Source organism: Neofelis nebulosa, chromosome 1 (genome assembly GCF_028018385.1).
Source record: "Neofelis nebulosa isolate mNeoNeb1 chromosome 1, mNeoNeb1.pri, whole genome shotgun sequence".
Classification (NCBI taxonomy): Eukaryota; Metazoa; Chordata; class Mammalia; order Carnivora; family Felidae; genus Neofelis; species Neofelis nebulosa.
The window spans coordinates 103,173,065-103,191,022 of NC_080782.1; the positions used below are offsets into that span (position 1 = coordinate 103,173,065).

At 41.8% G+C, this 17,958-nt stretch overlaps 1 protein-coding gene across 3 annotated transcripts in view; it reads left to right on the plus strand.

The window, feature by feature from the left end:
* The window catches only part of MRPS27 (mitochondrial ribosomal protein S27), an 86,798-nt gene extending 70,004 nt beyond the window's left edge, over nucleotides 1–16,794 (plus strand). For all 3 annotated transcript variants that reach the window (XM_058730024.1, XM_058730031.1, XM_058730040.1), the window contains 6 exons: nucleotides 998–1,076; nucleotides 4,289–4,404; nucleotides 8,072–8,174; nucleotides 10,781–10,923; nucleotides 12,878–13,045; nucleotides 15,539–16,794. In XM_058730024.1, coding sequence (XP_058586007.1) covers nucleotides 998–1,076; nucleotides 4,289–4,404; nucleotides 8,072–8,174; nucleotides 10,781–10,923; nucleotides 12,878–13,045; nucleotides 15,539–15,778 — 849 coding nt within the window. In that variant the 3' untranslated portion in view covers nucleotides 15,779–16,794. The remainder of the gene's footprint in view (nucleotides 1–997; nucleotides 1,077–4,288; nucleotides 4,405–8,071; nucleotides 8,175–10,780; nucleotides 10,924–12,877; nucleotides 13,046–15,538) is intronic.
* The last annotated feature ends 1,164 nt before the right edge of the window (nucleotides 16,795–17,958 follow it).

The window sequence follows — 17,958 nt, forward strand, 5'->3', positions numbered from 1 at the left end:
CAATGGAATATTATTCAACCATCAGAATGAAGGAGATCTTGCCATTTGTGACCACATGAACGAGCTTTAAGGTCATTATGCTAAGTGACATAAATCAGTCAAGGAAAGACAAATACCCTATGATCTCAGTTATATGTGGAATCAAAAAAGCCAAACTCATAGAAATAAAGTATAGAATGGTAGATTGCAGGGGCTGGTGGTGGGGGGGAAATGAAGAGATGTTAGTCAAAGGGTACAAAGTTTAAGTTAAAAGGTAAGTAAGTTCTGAGGATCTAATGAACAGCATGGTGACTATAGTTAACAATAGTCAATGGTATCTCAAATTGCTAAGATCATAAATGTTATCATTACCACACATACACACAGGCACATCCACACACACAGTGGTACTTATGTGAGATGATGGATGTGTTAACTAACCTTATTGTGGTAATCATAATCATTTTCAGTGTGTATATATATGTATGTATTATATCATCATGTTGTACACCTTAAACTTACATGTTGCATATCAGTTATAGCTCAATAAAGTTAGAGAAAAAATAACACCCAGAAAACCATGCTGCATTGTTTTAATGCTGCATAATGTGATAATGTGTACTTCCTCGTGAGAGTCCAGTTTTGCATTGATAATCATACCTTATAAAAAGAATCACAGAACCAGTGGCATATCGGGGCGGGGGAGGGTTGTTGTTTTGGTTTGTTTTGTTGTTGTTGTTGTTAGCTTTGATGAGGTGTTAGAATTGAGCTTTAATTTTCACATACCGTCTTATATCAGACACCCACTCACAACTTTCTTACCCTGACCAAGTTCCAATTACTAAACCTCATGAGTCACAGGTTTTATTTCACTGTCACAGATGCTGTAAAATGATAGTCAAATGTCTGAAAGCTAATGGTGGCAAGTTTTGTCATGAATAATGCATAGGCATATATTATAAACAATGAAAGTGAATATATTTCTCTTATTTTCCTTTTATTTTCATTGCTGTTACAGGTCCAATATGGAATTTTTCCAGATAACTTTACATTCAATTTACTGATGGATTCTTTCATAACAAAAGAAAATTACAAAGGTAAGAAACCAAACCCAGGTCCATTTGTAATGGAGCTTCAGCTCTTAAAGGTAAGTAAATACAGGCAATTTCCTTTTCTAAATTTCAGAATGACATCTCTTTACATCACTCAGTCAGAAATAGATGCATAGTTGATTTACCATACTACTTAGCCAGATAGGACAATCATATCCAGGTTTTTTCCTCTGAGTTTGTCAGGTTTATTTGTTCATGTCTCTTTGTGCAAAGGACAATGAATTTAGTTAAGCAATAAACCTTGCCTGAGCTCCCATGGATGGTTAAGATTATAGTAATGCAGTTCTTAGCTTGACTCTTTTTACTACCATTTGCTAATTTTAATTTAAATCACAGTTGTTATTCTTTGTGCAATGTAAGACTATAAAATCAGTTGTCTTCCTGGAAAGAGCAGTATACTTGCTATCAAGGAGAGTCATTTTACCTCCCCAAGCTTTTGTTTCCTCATCTGTAGAATAAGTGGATGAGTAATCTCTGAGATCTCTTTACCCTCAAAATTCTCTAATCCTGTGCAATTAATTCAAAGTGACTCAACTTCCACTGCAATAAGGGAGTCCGAGGAAAGATGGGGATTGCAACAGACTACAGAGGAGTCAGATGGACCCCGGCCAGTCTCCATGGGACAGGGAATCCTATTACGGCATGCTTGTGTTTGTGGCTGTGCTGACAGTGAAGGAGGAAAGAGGAATCTTGCCACTGTGTAAAGACACACACTGGCTTTCCCCTTCTACCATTTAATCCTCAGGGTTGGTACTGAGAGGCCACAAGGGAGCCAGGCCTGTGTTTGGGGAGTTACTACCTCAGGAACGTGGTTATGCCCTGGCAGGCAGTTTTATCCTGTGATTCCTGCCATTGGGTTCCATCCCCTCATTCCTGCACACCAGCACCGATGGCCTTTCCTGCTGCTCAGGCTGGGGACTGGACCTTTCTGCCCTGAGTGTGGACACCTCTCTCCTTTCTCTTTGGATCTCTGCTTTATCTTCTCCCTCAAAAGGCTTGCAGTTGTTGACTGCCAAAGATTATTTGCTATATGTTATTTTTTGAAATATCAATTATCCCCTCTTGTCTATTTCTTACTCAGTGTTAAACCTACATTTCCTGAATTCAAATGGAAGGTAATTAGCTTTTCCCTGTTTCTTAATCTATGCTCCATGAACATTACATTTAATAGTATATCATTGGAAAATTATTAGAAGCAGTTTTCTGCCTGCACTCTTTAAAAGGTATGTTAGAGGGGTTAAAGGACTTTTTTTGCCCTAAATGTGGAGTAAATAATATTGAAGATTTCTAAAAATAAGGTTTTAATGAAGATTATTGTCATTTATGGCAAAGATTCAGAAGCTATTATACTTTTGGGGCACCTGGGTGGCTTAGTTGGTTGAGTATCCAACTCTGGATTTCAACTCAGGCCATGATCGCAGGCAGGGTCATGGGATGGAGCCCTGCATTGGGCTCCACAGTGATCATGGAGCCTGCTTAAGATTTTCTGTCTTTCTCCCTCTGCCCCTCTCCCCTGCTCATTCTCTGTCTCTCAAATAATAGTAAAAAAAGAAAGTATTATAGTTTTTATTGTTAATAGGATAGGCTATATCAAAGTACATAAATGATTTTGGAGGAAAAGTTAGCTAATTATATAAGCCAGTCTGATTTCACTTCCCAAGCTGAATGATCTGCAGAATATAAATAAAAGATAAAGTAAGTTTGATTTACTTTTCTTGTGTAATTTTGGATTCAGTAATGAACAATTGAAAAAACAGATTTTTTTTTTAAACTGGAGTTTTAGCTTAAAATTGTGTTCTTTTAAAATATTGGTTTGTTTGGAGTTTGTGTTTGTTTGTTTTAAATCCGTTCCAGGTCCTTATTTGCTACTGACTTAGTAGATGACTTCTTGGTCTATCTGCATTTCCCCGTTTGCAAAAAGAACATAGAAGTTCTTGCCTATGGCCTCATTAGGAACCATAACAACATGTACAAAACCAGCTGGATAGGAACAGCTGCAAGTCAGTGCTAACTCTTATAATTATGATTATATGTAAAAATTGGTTAACACAGCAACTTGCTTAGTCCGAAACATGTGTTGTGCCTATGTTATGTGCTGGCACCATATTTTAAACCAATATTAGCATTCTCTAATTTAACAACAAATATTAAGGAAAAGAAATTGTCTGAACTTGATTTTCTTGGCTTCCATCTATGTTGTAGAATCTTAAAGGAAAATAAAAATTGCTCACAGTCTGAACTTCTATGATCAGCATTCATGTGGAAACAAATATATTGTGTGGTATAGTCAGAGCCTTATAGTTTATGAATGAGCATTTTTCTTTCTAGTGTTTCAAGTCTTTTTAAACTGAGCCTGATTATCCTTTTTATAGCCATCAGTTTTCTGTCTCTAAAACAATATGTGGGATTTAGGATCCTCTGTAGCATTTGTCTTCTTTTGCCCCAACAGGGAGAAGGTTCTGGAACACAGAATGGGGCAGTCAACCCAGCTTCTGCTCTGCTTGTCAGGGTGACCTGGAAAATATATTTGCCTCCTTTCTGTATGCCTTAGCTCCTCCAGCTGATGGACATGATGCCTTAAATTTGCTTCACAATTTATGAGCATTTTTTATATGTATTATCTTGATGGACTGTCCAACAGTGTTTTGAAGTAGATGGGACAAATGGTAATCATTATGAAGATGATACTGGAAAGATTTAAGAGAAATTAAGATTATTCAATGTCCTTGAAAAGATTGGTGCAAAAGCACCTGACTTAGTACATAATAATAAGCACAAGAGAAGCTAAAGACTTTGGAAAGATCTGGTTTGTGGAAAAACTAGAATCAGAGCTCACATTTTTTGCTTCTTAATTCTGTTTGTTTTTCTATCATGCCCTACTTTAAAAAAAAAAAAAACGTTTTATTTGAGAGATAGAGAGAGAGAGAGAGAGAAAGAGAGAAAGAGAGAGAGAGAAAAGAGGCAGAGAGAGAATCCCAAGCAGGCTCGGCACTGTCAGTGCAGAGCCTGATGTGGGGCTCAAACCCATGAACCGTGAGATCACGACCTGAGCCAAAATCTAGAGTCCAGACACTTAACTGACTGAGCCACCCAGGCACCCCCTCATGCCCTACTTTTTAAGACTGTTTATAGTTAAATACAGATTTGGAGATGTTACCTGAAACTAATTTCCTCTCTTTACTTGGTCTTCTTGCCAGATGCTTTATCCGTGGTCTTCGAGATCATGCTGCAAGAAGCCTTTGAAGTGCCTTCTACTCAGCTTCTGTCCCTCTATGTTTTATACCATTGCCTGGCCAAGAAGACAGACTTCAGTGTAAGTGATCGACCGTAAAGTAGTACTGAGAGCCTTAGAAGCATGCAGTAACTCTTTAGTAGGGATGAGGTTCCTGGAGAAAACCCTTGCCACCAGAATATGAAAGAAGCCATCTGATATACAGCTCTGAGACCCCAAACAACCAGGAATGAGTGTTCCTTCTGCACATTTTAGTGACTGGCTTTTGACAGCGTGGAACTGGATGTCCCTTCACTTGAAAGAATCTCAAGCCAAAGTCCTTAGGCGCATTTTGAAACTTGAGCTAAGCTGAATGCACCTCAGACATCCAGAACTGGATAACTGATTCTCACTGACAGTGGGACTTGCATATCAGAGAAGCAGTGAGGCAGCTAACTGACCACAAGCTTGGGTGTGTTCACTTCACATCAGTGTTTTCCTAAGGTTGCTCTTGGTCAGTCCAGAAGACCAAGTTTCATTTTCCTTTCTTAGATAAGGCTATTTAATCATTGTTTCTTGTTATCCTAAGAATAACAACAGTAACAACATTAACCAATATTTAAATAGTACCCACTTTACACCAAGCTCTGTTCTTGGTGTTTTAAATTTATTAATGCATATAATCCTCACAACTCTATGCAGATGAGCAGACTGGAGCGCAGTGATGTTACATAATAGCCAGCCGGCTAGTAGGTGCTGAAGCCACCTGGAGAAGCCAGGCTGTCTGGCCCTACAGTCTACCCTCAACTTCCAATGTAACATCAGAAAATCCTAGTTTGGGTAGGAACTGAAAAGGCCATTGAATCCAGCTCACATTCATTAGTTCGTTAAATTTATATTGAGCAACTGCTGCCTTCCATATATTGCCAAGCACTGGTTGTACAGTGGTAAACAAACATTTCCTGCTTCCAGTCAAAGAATACAGGCATTCAAGGCAAAACAAACCAAATACATGCATTTAAAATTATAGCTGCAGTGGGTCTACAAAGACCTCTTGTATGAAAAATGTCAAAATTGGGGAGTTTTTGTTTGTATCCTAAACTTAGGTTAGGAATGGCTTCCTTCAGGAAATCTTTCTGGAGTTAATACTTGAAAGATGAATAGGAATTAACTGGTTGAAGAGAGGAAGAACAGTCCAAAAAGAGGAAATAACACATGCAAAAGCCCTGTGGCACAAAAAACATGGCAAGCAGAAAGGGGCTGGAAAAAGATAGGAAGACAGTCAATGCAAATGCAACAGAGAGCATGGTAAGAAGGGCATGGGGTGAGGTAAGGTTGGAGAATGTAATTCATGCTAAGCTGTATTATGTACATCCTAAAAATAGAGGCATTTGAAAAGTTTTAAGAAGAAGGGGTAACATGATCCAATTTGAATTTTGAACAGATACATCGGCTATAATGTGGTTAGGAGATTAGATCAACTATGGTTGTCTCAGTAGGCAGTAATGGTCAGGTGGGGACCAGAATGTATGGACTTAAGAGTAGCCAATGAACATATTTGGGAGGCAGATAACATATGGTGGAGAACTATATGTGGAGGCAGGAACATACTGGTGAAATCATCTCAGTTTTTGACTTGTGTATCTGGATGGAAAGGTTGTCATGTGTTTGCAAGGGGAACCCTGGAAAAAGACTGGATTTATTTGGCTATGAACATATTGCAGTTTGAGATGCCTTTGAGACAACTAAGAGATTTCATGAGGGAAATTGAGATCTTCATGGAAACATTTGGACGGGGACATAATTTATATACATAGGTACAACTTTTTGCAGGTGAAGCACAGAGGAAAATGGGCAATCAGGATTGTATTGGGTCACAAAAACCACAGGAAGAGAGTGGTTTACAGTTTAGAATGCTTCTGAGAGGGTAGGTCAGATGAGGACTTTTAAAACATTCATTGAATTTAGTGGCCTAAAGACACTCAATTTTAACCTGTGTTTCCATAGAATAATGGAGCAGGAAAGGAAATTAGAGTGGATTGTGGAGTAAGTTCAAGGGGCAGAAAGGAGACAGCTAGCGTAGGTGGTGCTTTGAGATACCTAGCAGTGGAGGGGAGTGGAGAGGAGAGAGGGAGAATGAGATTTGCTTTGTATTAATGGGAAGCACCAAGTAGGAAAACCTTGAGGACCCTGGTGCGATAGCACCTGACTTCGTCCTTGATAGTACATACAGCAGAAGCTACAGGTTTGGAAGAGACCTGAACTCATACATTAACACATAAATAGCTTCTCATATGAGCAGTAGTGGTTGTATTATTTTCAGGGAATCATCCCAAAAAAATCTGTAAGGCTTTCATTTGTTGGTTTTCATCCATCTAAAAGTGCCTTCAGAAGTGTCCCTGTTCCAGCTGCCATCGCCACCCCTGCTCAATTCCCGGAGCAGCAAGGATACCGTTCTTTTGGCTTTTCACCACTATCACATTTAGATACTACAGATCATGATTTTCCCTAAAGAAAAGAAAAAAAAAAAATTTAAGTCTCCTTATTTATTATTCACTGGGTTCCTTTTCATGCAGCTTTTGTGGGGAGAAATCAAACCTTAGGGCGATTTGCTTTTGAAAGTGAAATGCCCTGGTCTTCAAATTACCAGCTTTTACTTATCTGAGCTGCACAAGTGCCTGAGGAGGCTTTGTTTTTCCTCCCAAGATTTTTGCTTTTTTCAAAGGTTGAGAAAAACCTTAAGAAATTACGCTTGTAGTACACAAAGGCCATTCCCAGGAAAGAGGCTTGGGTGTCCATTAACACCCAGGGTGTCTCGCTTATTCCTGGCTACAATTGTAGCCTGTACGCCTCATTCGTTCTCTGCTTCCTTCCTGACCTCTGACTGCAGAGACCAGCGCAGGGCACCCTGAGCTTTGTGTTGTTTGTTTTCAAGCCAGGACAAGGGCCCTGGCTGACGTGCACCCATATGGCACCAGGAAGATCACAGCTCTCATTGTCTGGATGGTTGCCAAGGCTGTCCTCTGAGCCCAGAGTCTATGCGAGCCCTCTTCACTATTCTTGCTGCCCTGCAGCAGGTTCACCAATGCTTGTATTTTTGCCCCTTCCCCCCCCACCATGTCTCAAAAAGCTCCAATTTTAATGAAGTGTAATTTTGCACCCTGAATTGAAAGAAATGATCATTAAGTGTTTCTGATTGTCCAATTTATTTTTAAGAGGCACAAATCTATCTAAAAGCAACCTAATAGTTGTATTTATTTTTACACTGTGAAGTAGAAGGAGTCTTATCATTGCTGAATTATTTAAAATTCAAAAGCTGGCCCCAGCATGCTATAGCAATGTGGGTGAATATTGGGCTGACAGCATGTGTAATCTTTACTGATTGTCTCAAGGCATTGTTGGTCCAGAGTGTACTCTTTATTTTTGTTTTGTTTTGCTTTTCTGATTGCAAAAGGAACTCTTATTCATTGCCAGAAATGTGGAAGATAATGAAAGTATAAAGCAAAAAACCAAAACTGCTCATAAAATCATTACCCAGAAATCTGTAAACAGAGGGTATTTCTTTTCTATGTTATTCATTAAACATAAATATCTTCTCTTTATAAAATTAGGATCATAGTGAACCTATAGCTTTGTTATTTTGTTATTTGTTTTGTTTTTTGTTTTTTTTACTTAATGCTATAACATGTTTCCCCCCCCCCCCATTAAAAATTATTAAAAATCAAATTTGTTGCTTGGCTGGACCATGATCTGGTTTATTCTGTTGCAGTGGGAAGAGGAGAGGAATTTTGGTGCATCGCTATTACTCCCAGGCCTAAAGCAAAAGAACTCAGTGGGGTTGAGTTCCCAGTTGTATGGCTATGCACTTCTTGGTAAGCTAAGTGATCTTTACAAATATTGTTCTTCGTGAATAGAACTGATGCAGTCTTCTACTTTGTAATAAATTTTTATTTTGATTTCAGTGTGCTAATGATTTTATTCATACAGCTTTATTCATACGATATCATGTATGATTGTATTCATATGCTACAGCTTTCATTTTTATACATAAAAATAGACCTTGGTAGCTTTACACTTATGGACTTATGCCTTAAGAGACAGTAAAGAGGCTTCTAAAACCTGTTACCACTGGTAAGGTGAAAACTAGTTTTGGTGGCTTTGGATCATATTTTGTGGTAATCAATGTGAGGAAGGGATAAAGAATGGAAAGTTCTGGCCTTCTTTTGGGAAAACCAACCAGCCAGTAAAATGTTTCCCAGTATTAACAAAGATCTTTCTGTCTCTTTTAGACCTGAAGTCCAGGAGGTAAGAAATCAAGACTTAGGGTTGAACTCGTATCCTTGGTATCGTTTTCAGGTGAGGGAAGGGAAGCTCAGACAGCATGTCTAGTAACACTTAGAAAAAGCAGAGCGGTTCATTTGGCACAGTGTGACTGTGCCAAGCAGGGGATTGGTTGCTTTACTTTCATGCCCTGACTGAATTGAAAGACAGGTCAGGAGATCGAAGCCTCAGAACCTGAGTTGTATGAAATCAGGGCAGTTAACCTCCAACCTAAGTGTGCATAAAATGTGTCCTGATTTACAGAGTTTCTTAAATGCATATTATTTCATTGTTCTTCCATTCTTTGTCTTAAGTAGACAGGCATTTCAGAAGGTACCTTCTCTTGACCATGCACTGCTTTGACTTACCTTTGTTTTATGAAAATCATCAAAGTTTTAGCAGTTTTAAAATTGATCTTCACCAACAAAATGTAGTGTGGCATTCTCGGGTGCTGATTCTAATATAGACTGATGTAGGGAAAGGAATTTAGAGTTTATCAATTGGCTATCAGACTAGCAAAAGAAACTGACCACTCTTTTTTAAAAATTGTTTTCTCGGAGCACCTGGGTGGTGCACTCGGTTAAGTGTCTGACCTCAGCTCAGGTTATGATCTTGCAGTTTGCAAGTTCAAGCCCTGCATCAGGCTCTGTGCTGACAGCTTGGAGCCTGGAGCCTGCTCTGGATTCTGTGTCTCCCTCTCTTTCTGCTCCTCCCCCACTCACACTGTCTCTTTCTCAAAAATAAATAAACATTAGAAAAATTTTAGGGGCCCCTGGGTGGCTCATTTGGTTAAGCATCCAACTTAGGCTCAGGTCATGATCTCATGGTTCATGGGTTTGAGCCCCACGTAGGCTCTGTGCTGGCAGCTTAGAGCCTGGAGCCTGCTTCAGATTCTGTGTCTCCCCCTCTCTCTGCCTTTCCCCTGCTCGTGCTCTGTCTCTGTCTCTGTCTCTCAAAAATAAATAAACATTAAAAAAATTTTTTTTTAATTTTTTTAAATAAAAAATAAAATTGTTTTCTCCTTATATGCCATCTCCTTTTGCTGTTGGCTTATGTGTTTTGCCTTTGCCTTCAGGTGATCATTCGGGACTGTTACACTATGTGAATTATTCAGAGAGCTGTCAGGACTAAGAAAATGTATGTGGTCACCACTGTCTCTGCACAGAGGCCCTGGTGCTTCGGGACCAGTGGCTGTCAGATGAAAAGCTCTTTGCTCTCACTGCATCATGTGCTGCACGGCCTCACCCGGCCCCAGTGGAAGCAGCTTTCCCAGAATGTGACTGCAGTCCAGCCCCAAGTATCTTAAAGTCTAAAATTAGCTGTCACCTGATAAGCTTTGTCTATTTCTGCCCTACTATAGCCCTCCCAATCCTCCTTCCCAGGAACGATAAGTTAAGGTGGCTTTAAGACTTGGCAGCTCAAGGTGACTTTGGCCATCCGTGCAGAGAGGGCTTCTATTCCCCAGGAACACAGAGACAGCCCCTCGCCCCACCTGAGGCCCCTGGTGTCTGGTGTCCACGTCTGGAGCTCCACTTGTGACAGTTTGAGGAATCAAGAAAAACATTCATGTCCCAAGATCCAAGAAGGATGATGCAGACTTTATGGCTTAAGTACCGATGAAGCTCAAATAAAGGACAGTCGATGGGATGTTTTGGAGCGTTTTGAAAAATGTCAAACATTTGCTGGCAGGGAAAGTTGTCATATGTTGACAAGATTTTCACTGTAGGAGAATTGTGGGAATTCTTTTTCTGAGGAAGATTTTGTTCTTGAAACAAAAATAGTATTTCAGTTGTTTGACTCGTTTTATAAGGGTAGTTCCACTTAAAGAGACAGATATATCAACCTCTCTAAACTTCCCTCAGTCCTGTGATTCATACATCCTCATGATAATTTCCACCAGCCCAAATGCAAAAGAAAAAAAGCAAATTTGTACAGTTTCGTATTTAAAAAATGGATTTGGTGAATTTACCATATTCTTCATCATCCATCTGAAATGGCACCAGGTCACTCGCCAGGATGAAGCTCTTGGTTACATATTTGAAATGATTCTTGATTTCTAGAGCTGCCAGGTGCATATTCACTTTGCTTTCAAGTCCTCAGCCTCAAACATAGTGGGAAGCCATGCCTGAGCCATCTTCATTGTTCTTTTTGGCCACAGGGAAGGTGGAGTTGCAGCAAGGGCTCCGGGCTGTGTACCATAACATGCCTCTGCTGTGGCAACCCGGCTACCTCAACAGAGCCCTTCAAGTGATGGAGAAGGTGGCCTCGTCCCCGGAGGACGGGAAGCTGTGTGCAGAAGCGGTATGTCCTTCGGCTCTAATTCAGTGTGCTTTAGCCGTCTCCTGTTCCCTGTGAGCCAGGCTGTGAATCTGTTTTCATTTTCTTCCCTCCCCCTCCTTTCTGTACTTCTAGTGGAATCATGTACTTCTCCAGTGGAAAGGGAATAAAAAACGGCACACATTCTCAGTGTTCCTGACCAGAAGTATTAGAGAATAAGAGTAGCGTTGACTCTCTAGCTCACTGTGTGGAGGAAAACTATCCCTGTCTCCTGAAATTTAAACTGAGTTCAGTAAAACACTGCCCACACTACCACCCTCTCCCCCAGTAAAACTCAGTGGCAACTCAAGAGAGGTTAATATTTCATCTTATTTTTTGGCCTTTCTGTACCCTTGTAGCCCTGGGAGACTGCATGGCAATTATTATCCCCCATAAAAGCCCTCAAGAGAGGAATCTGGGGGCTAGAGATGGCACAGTCTTGTTTTGCTTCTATGAAACGATTCTGTGGTGAACGCACGGTGCTGGAGGATGTGGGTCGGACGTTCCCTGCAGAGTCCTCAGGGGCTCACTCTACCTGGACTGGGCCACTGTCTCCCTATGGCCCCAGCGCATCTCTCAGTCACCTAGGGCTCTTGACACTGTGGAACCACCAGACTTAGCCCACAGGAAACGTATTATCTTAGAGCCACATGAAAGCCTCCTGCCCCACAGACAGCCAGTGTCCGCTCCTGTCCAAGCCGTTTACATCTTCAGAGGGGGGCCTAGATGGACGTTGGTTGTTGCATTACCAGGATGTAAAAGTTAACTTTGAGCTCATTCTTTGTTTTCCCTTGATTCCAGTCACTAGGGCTCACTCCTTGGCTTCATTTTCATCATGAAGATATGCAAGTCTGGTGCCTGTATTGACCAGATATTGATGTCTAGTGTTCATCATGTTCTTTGGTAGATATTTGTAACAGAACATCCACATTCCTAAATACATACTCATATTTAACCCTGTTGTAGTCAGTCTAGTGGTAAAAAACACAGTATTATACATAAATCCTTTGCCAGGGAAATTAGTCCTTCCAACCTAAGCCAGATTTGTATTCTTTGTGATCTGTCTTAATAGGAATATGATTCGGATGTCAGCAAGAATGGGATATGTGTTAGGTGTGGGTATAATGTAGTAATGGCATTAAAAGACTTGGAGTATTTCCTAGATTATTGTTCTAATGTGACATGGTAGGATTAATTGGTATCTAAGCAGGTGCTAATGCTGACCTTGAGGTTGTAGAATGGTTAGGCCCTCGGTGGGTCAAGGGAAGGTGTGCCCCAAAGTGAATGTGGTGGGCGACAGGCCAAAAGAAAAAGAAACCCTCTGTTTTATAATTTATTTACTTTCTAAGTCACAGAGATCACCTCGTTGTGGATTTCACGTATGCCTGTCAAGTCTCTGTCAGTAGCTTATGAGGGTTGTGCAGCTCCCTAATTTACAGAAACCTCGCGAGCCACAGTCTTTCTGTGAAGGAAGTGCTTGGCCTGGATTCAGAGGCTCTCTTGCGCACATTCACAATGGTCCTCTGTTGGTTGCGCTCTGTGGCAGTTTTTCTCTCCTTCTCCCACTTCCAAACTGGTTGGGGAAGAACGACCTGGAAAAGGGATTACTTTGAGTACCCATTGAACATAATTTTTGGATTCCTGCCCAGTTGACTAAAGGTGAAATCAAATGCCATTGTGCTGACTCATATACAAAGAATTCTGAGCTTGCTGATCTGTACCATTTGTTTTGTACTAAGTTGTCCATGCCATCTGACAGGGTGTTTCTCATGTAAAATCATATAACCGTGTGTATTTCCTATAATTTTATAAGAGAAAGAGTTCACTAGTCTTCAGATCCCAGCTGTTCCTTCCTATCCCTTCCCTACCCTCTCTTAACAGCGTGTTTTCAGGGTGCTTCACAGGATGCTTAGTCCCTGCCCCTTTGTCCTGTCCACAGCTGGATGTGCTAGACAGAGCGCTGAAGGCTGTGACTGCTCCAGCCTGTGGGTCTTCAGAGGCACAGCCCCAAGAAGAAGACAGCCAGGGCTCAGAAGAACTGGTGGAGCAGTTGGACGTGGAGGAAACTGAACAGTCCAAGCTTCCCCAATACCTGGAACGATTTAAGGTGCGTCGTAGCAGAATTGAGCCCCTCTGAGCTGTGCATTATGTGTGCTTCTTTTCTGTTGTGATAGGCAGCCCTTTCATGCATCAGTGTCCCACACAAAGGCATGAAAACTGACATCAAAAATCATGCTTCAAATAGGAAGTGGTCTTAAAAGTAATAAATGGAATTTTTATGCTCCTTTTTGTACGTGAGCTAATCAGTCACAGTTTTGTCACTGGGGCAGCATGTCATTACCCACTCATCCCTGACATGTGCCTGATGCATGGGTAATAGCTTGCCGCCTCAGAGCAGTCACCTGACTCCATCCCCAGCTGGAAAGGATCTGGTCATTTCTCTATATTGCGCTAATGTGCTCGATAACCCAAAAACCAAAGTAGAAATAAAAAGCCAAATTTGAGTACGATGGAGATCAGATGCCGGTATCTTCTGTTGCTTGGCTTTGAGTTGTGCACTCAGGCCCTGAGAAGACTTACTTGGACTGCATGGAAGAGGTGAACAAGTTTCCATCGTGTCTTTTCAGAACATATCTGAGCGCTCAAGCTGCCATTGGTACCTTTCGACTGTATGTCCCCAAATCCTCTGTGATCAGAGTCAGGGAAGAAGAGCTATGTTCAGAGGTTAACCCCTTGGCCTCTTCCTTGCTTTGTTTTTAATATATTTAGTGCAAAGAGAAAAATATGCTGTCTAAAGGAGAATTCTTTGCATGAAACAGAAAACATTCCCATCCATGTCAGCTGACCTGTTGTGTCATTTTGAGACAGACAGGTGTCATTTTGCCTGATTATTACACTTAGATCTGTTCAGTAATTATATTGAACCAGCTATGGGATACCTATTTCCCCGTGTTATAGGGAGGACTCCACTGTACCCGTAGCAGCTGTTTCTCCTGGTACTTCTGTAAAGTCATCGTTCAATGTCCCTCTTTTATAATTTGAAAACTAAGAAAGAAAGGTTAATATTAGGTACACAGAGAATTGGCAGCTAAGTTACGAATTTACATACCTGTTCGTTTCTCTTAACTTTGCAGATTTAAAAAGGCTGAAGAACAAACAAAAAATCATCCATAGTTTAGCCTCATAGTTTATCATCTACCATATTCATATTGACCAAGGCTGCCACAACACTCCTCAAGATGACCACCTCTTTCTCTTGTTTCTTATATTTAATCTCAAGAGAGTAGAAATCTGTGCTGCATTAAATTCTTAGTCCTCATTCTTCGACAGATGCATTTTTTTGAAAATCAAAACAAAAAGAGACAAATATTTATTGGCTGCTAGCCGTGTATTAGGCACCAGTGCATTTCATTTATCTTCCCTGTGGCTCTGCGGGTCAGTGCTGCTTTTCCTACGTTAACATGACACCAGGCTGAGAGAAACTTGCCCATAAGTGACTGATGGGGGATTTGAACAGAAGTTTGCTGGCGCAGATTTGAGTTGTCCTTCTGGTGTCCCAAGGTGTCTCCTTAGCCTCAAACCACATGGAAAGTGATACCAGAACAAAATAATTTTCATTGTACATTTCCTTTTCTTCCTATTGCCTGATTTTTATAGTCTCAGGTAATTTGTTTGGGGTCCATTTTTATAGGCTTGACCCATCACACTAGGCCTGTAGCCACGGCTTGACACATGGATTCTGCCCACCTTCCTCCCTTTATTGGAGCAGGCCTCATCACCTAAGCCAGTGAATGGCATTTGTTTTTGGAACGTGGGGAGGTGTGGTTTAAGCTAGAGCTGGGGCCATTAGTGACTCTCTCTTGATGATCTACATCCTGAAGCACTTAAGTGTTCTCCAGGAATATAATACCGACCAAACCAAGATGCCATTTCAGATGGAGCTGTGAGCAGTCAGTTTGTAAAGGCTGACCTGCAATGGAACACAGCAGGTGGAAGCTTATAATAGTGCAAGGACTCCTGGGAGCTGTTTAGCATGCCATTAGTAAAAAAAAAAAAAAAAAAAAAAAAAAAAATTCCTTGCACCGGTTTCCATCTGTTGAAGGGAATGCTGGTAGACAAGCATTTATCTCACTTATTCAGAAGGAAAAGACACAGACCGGCTAGCTCCAGTTTATCAGCTGCTTCTGCCATTTTGTGTGCATCTTAAGAGTTCTTTGCTCTGGGAGTTGGCTGCTTGGTTTGGTGTAAGTCAGAGTGGAAATGTAGATTTGTTATACTCGTGCTGTCTTTGTGGTTTAAAACAAGAAATTACATACAGAATCACAGCATATGGAGTTCCATTTACCGTTTGTGAGTGAAGGGAGAGAGAGCACATGTGGTGCATCTTAGCAAAATTGCTGGACTGAAAAAAAAAAAAAAAAAGCAAATGCTAACAGTGCCTAGATGAAAGGCAGCATGACACGTTCCCAGCAAAGTGCCTTTGCCTGTAAGCAGAATGTGGACATTTTGCAAGTGATTTAATCTCTTTTCCTCTTTGTATTCTCCCACCTGCACCCTCCTCCCTCACCCCATCCCCTCTTTTTTTCTTTGCTTCCAACAGGACTTACATTCTAAGCTTGAGGCTTTGGGCAAAGTTGAATCAGAAAGTCCTTTGACTCTGACCATCCAGCTCGTCAAGGAACAGCTTCCCACCTTTGAAGCAGAGGATATCGCAACCTATGAGCAGAAGCTGCAGCAATGGCATCTGGAACGGGTACACTTGATTCAGAGGGAACAGGAGCAGAGGGAGAAGGCAAAGCAGGAGCATGAGTCCCGGAGGGCAGCAAAGGCATCTGCCTAACAGGCCCTCAGGCCCCCAGACCCCACAGAGGAAGTTCACTAGGCCCCGTCCTAGGATTCTTGCTGACCATGATGGCAGCCTCAGCTTCCTCTGCCTGTTGTCTCCTTTTCCTCAAGCAGGCTGCTTGTGACAGAAAGCCACAGTGTTCAACATATTAAGGCACTGTGACTTCCCATCAGATGCCTAGGAGGGCTGCCGAGCTCTGAGTGGCAGGTGATCAGACTGAAGCCCCAGCTAAACACCTTAAAAAGGTGCTATCAAGGCTTATGGTGGGGTTTCCGGGGTCAGGGATCAGTGTTGAACGTTGAAAGTCCCTGATACATAGCAGTGGTGGAGGGAGAGGCCGTGTTTGAACAGCCTGGTCTTGAGCACAGGCTTCTGAGTGGCCTCTCTCCCCAGCAGGCAAACTGCACGTCCTGAGGCCTCCTCCCCCTCAGTGTCCTCCCAGCCTGAGCTGGGTGTGGGACGCCCACACATCTCACTTTCTCCCTCCCCCATGTCTCTGCTCTGCAGACCTAAACTGGGAAGAAGTTGAGGACAGGAATGAACATGACACCATGAACCCACTGGCTTTCAAATTTTAGGCACCCACAGTAACATTTTTAGAATGGAGGCGTTTTTGAGGAGAATGATAACTCTAGCTCTGAAGCCTCCTGAGCTTGGCTTCTCCATCACGTTGGGGTAACTTCTTTCCAAAGCATTGTCTCAGCTCCTTCCTCGAGGAGGTAAAGTGAGTCTTTTGTGTCCACGCATGCACACATGTGCAACTTGTGAACACACATTGCAGTTGGAGAAATAGGAGAAAACGAGAGGTAGGATGGGGTTTGTAGTGCATAGGCGACATTAACTGTGAACCTCCCAGGGAGTGGAAATTCCTTCCTGAAGTTTCTCTGTGAAAGGGGTCAGGGGCAGCTCCTGCTTGCTGTATACATTTGCCTGTAAGTACAGTGGTATACTTTTATTCAAGGTCGTGCTCTTTTAATCAAGAACCTGTGGAAATAAATGTTCTGGGATTATTTTGGTATATTCTTTATCTTTGTGGGAAGGGAGGGAGAGAGGAAGTCACACCATCAGCATGGTGATTCTGATTGTGAACAACAAATTTTTAACCTTTCGTCTCCATCAGACTTTGCACCACACCTGTTAACATTTTTTGAGAGCTAACTGTGCCGACACCTCAGGCAGCCCCGTGACGGAGGCCAGAGCAATCCCATTCTTGAATGAGGAAACTGGCTGGCACTGCTGCTCACCCTGCGTGTTATGTCCATCCATACCTGCAGGCCACATCCAACGCAGGGTCTTGTGGGTGGGCAAAGCTGAGTCGTACCTAGGTAGAAGGTCATGACCAAAAGTCACTTGTGACATTTTAGTTGATCAGGGGCTGGGCTTTTTCAGCCACTCCCTTACCATATCCAGAGGAAGGTTCAAGATAAATCAGAAGGCCCCTTTGCTCAGTAAATTACTGACCATCACGGCCTGAAGCATGTTGTTAATACTTCAGCTCATAATTTGGCCTTCTCTTTCCTCCCCATCTGTCCCTGTCACACTTGATTTCCAGTATTACCAGAGTGGGGAGCATGAAAACTGCTGAGCAGCAGCGAAATGCCCTACTCTCCTCTCCGGCTGTGTTGTCTTGGCACCAGACTTTGCATTTTGTTTTCATACCTCATAGCTGGCCGTGGATATCAGATACGTGCGTGGTATTTTTGTTGTAGGTTTTACATGCAGTCAAAGGCCCCCAAAATTTGTTTATTAAAGTCATTTTTTCACTGTGAATCAAATAGCATCTAGTGAGTAGATGCTGCTAAACATCGTACGATGCAATAGGACAGCCCCCATGGCAGAGAAGTATCTGGTCCAAAATGCAGTAGTGCCCTGAGGTCAGAAGCCATGGCCTAGGGTGTGTGAGCAGGGCATCCACGGGCACGTGTGTACAAATGGCTCATTTACAAATGGCATTTCTCAAGCTAAAAAAATAATTAACATATCTAATTATTTTAATATTTAATAAAATAATGGTTTCTTATCTAAATGAGTATAAAATATGCAGTAATATAGGGTGGGCCATTATTCTTCCTAAACAGAGTCTATTATGGAAAAGAGTAAATGATGATTTATATGATTTTGCTGTATGGCAATATATAACTGGGGATCTGCAGTGATGTGGCCTATGAGTCACT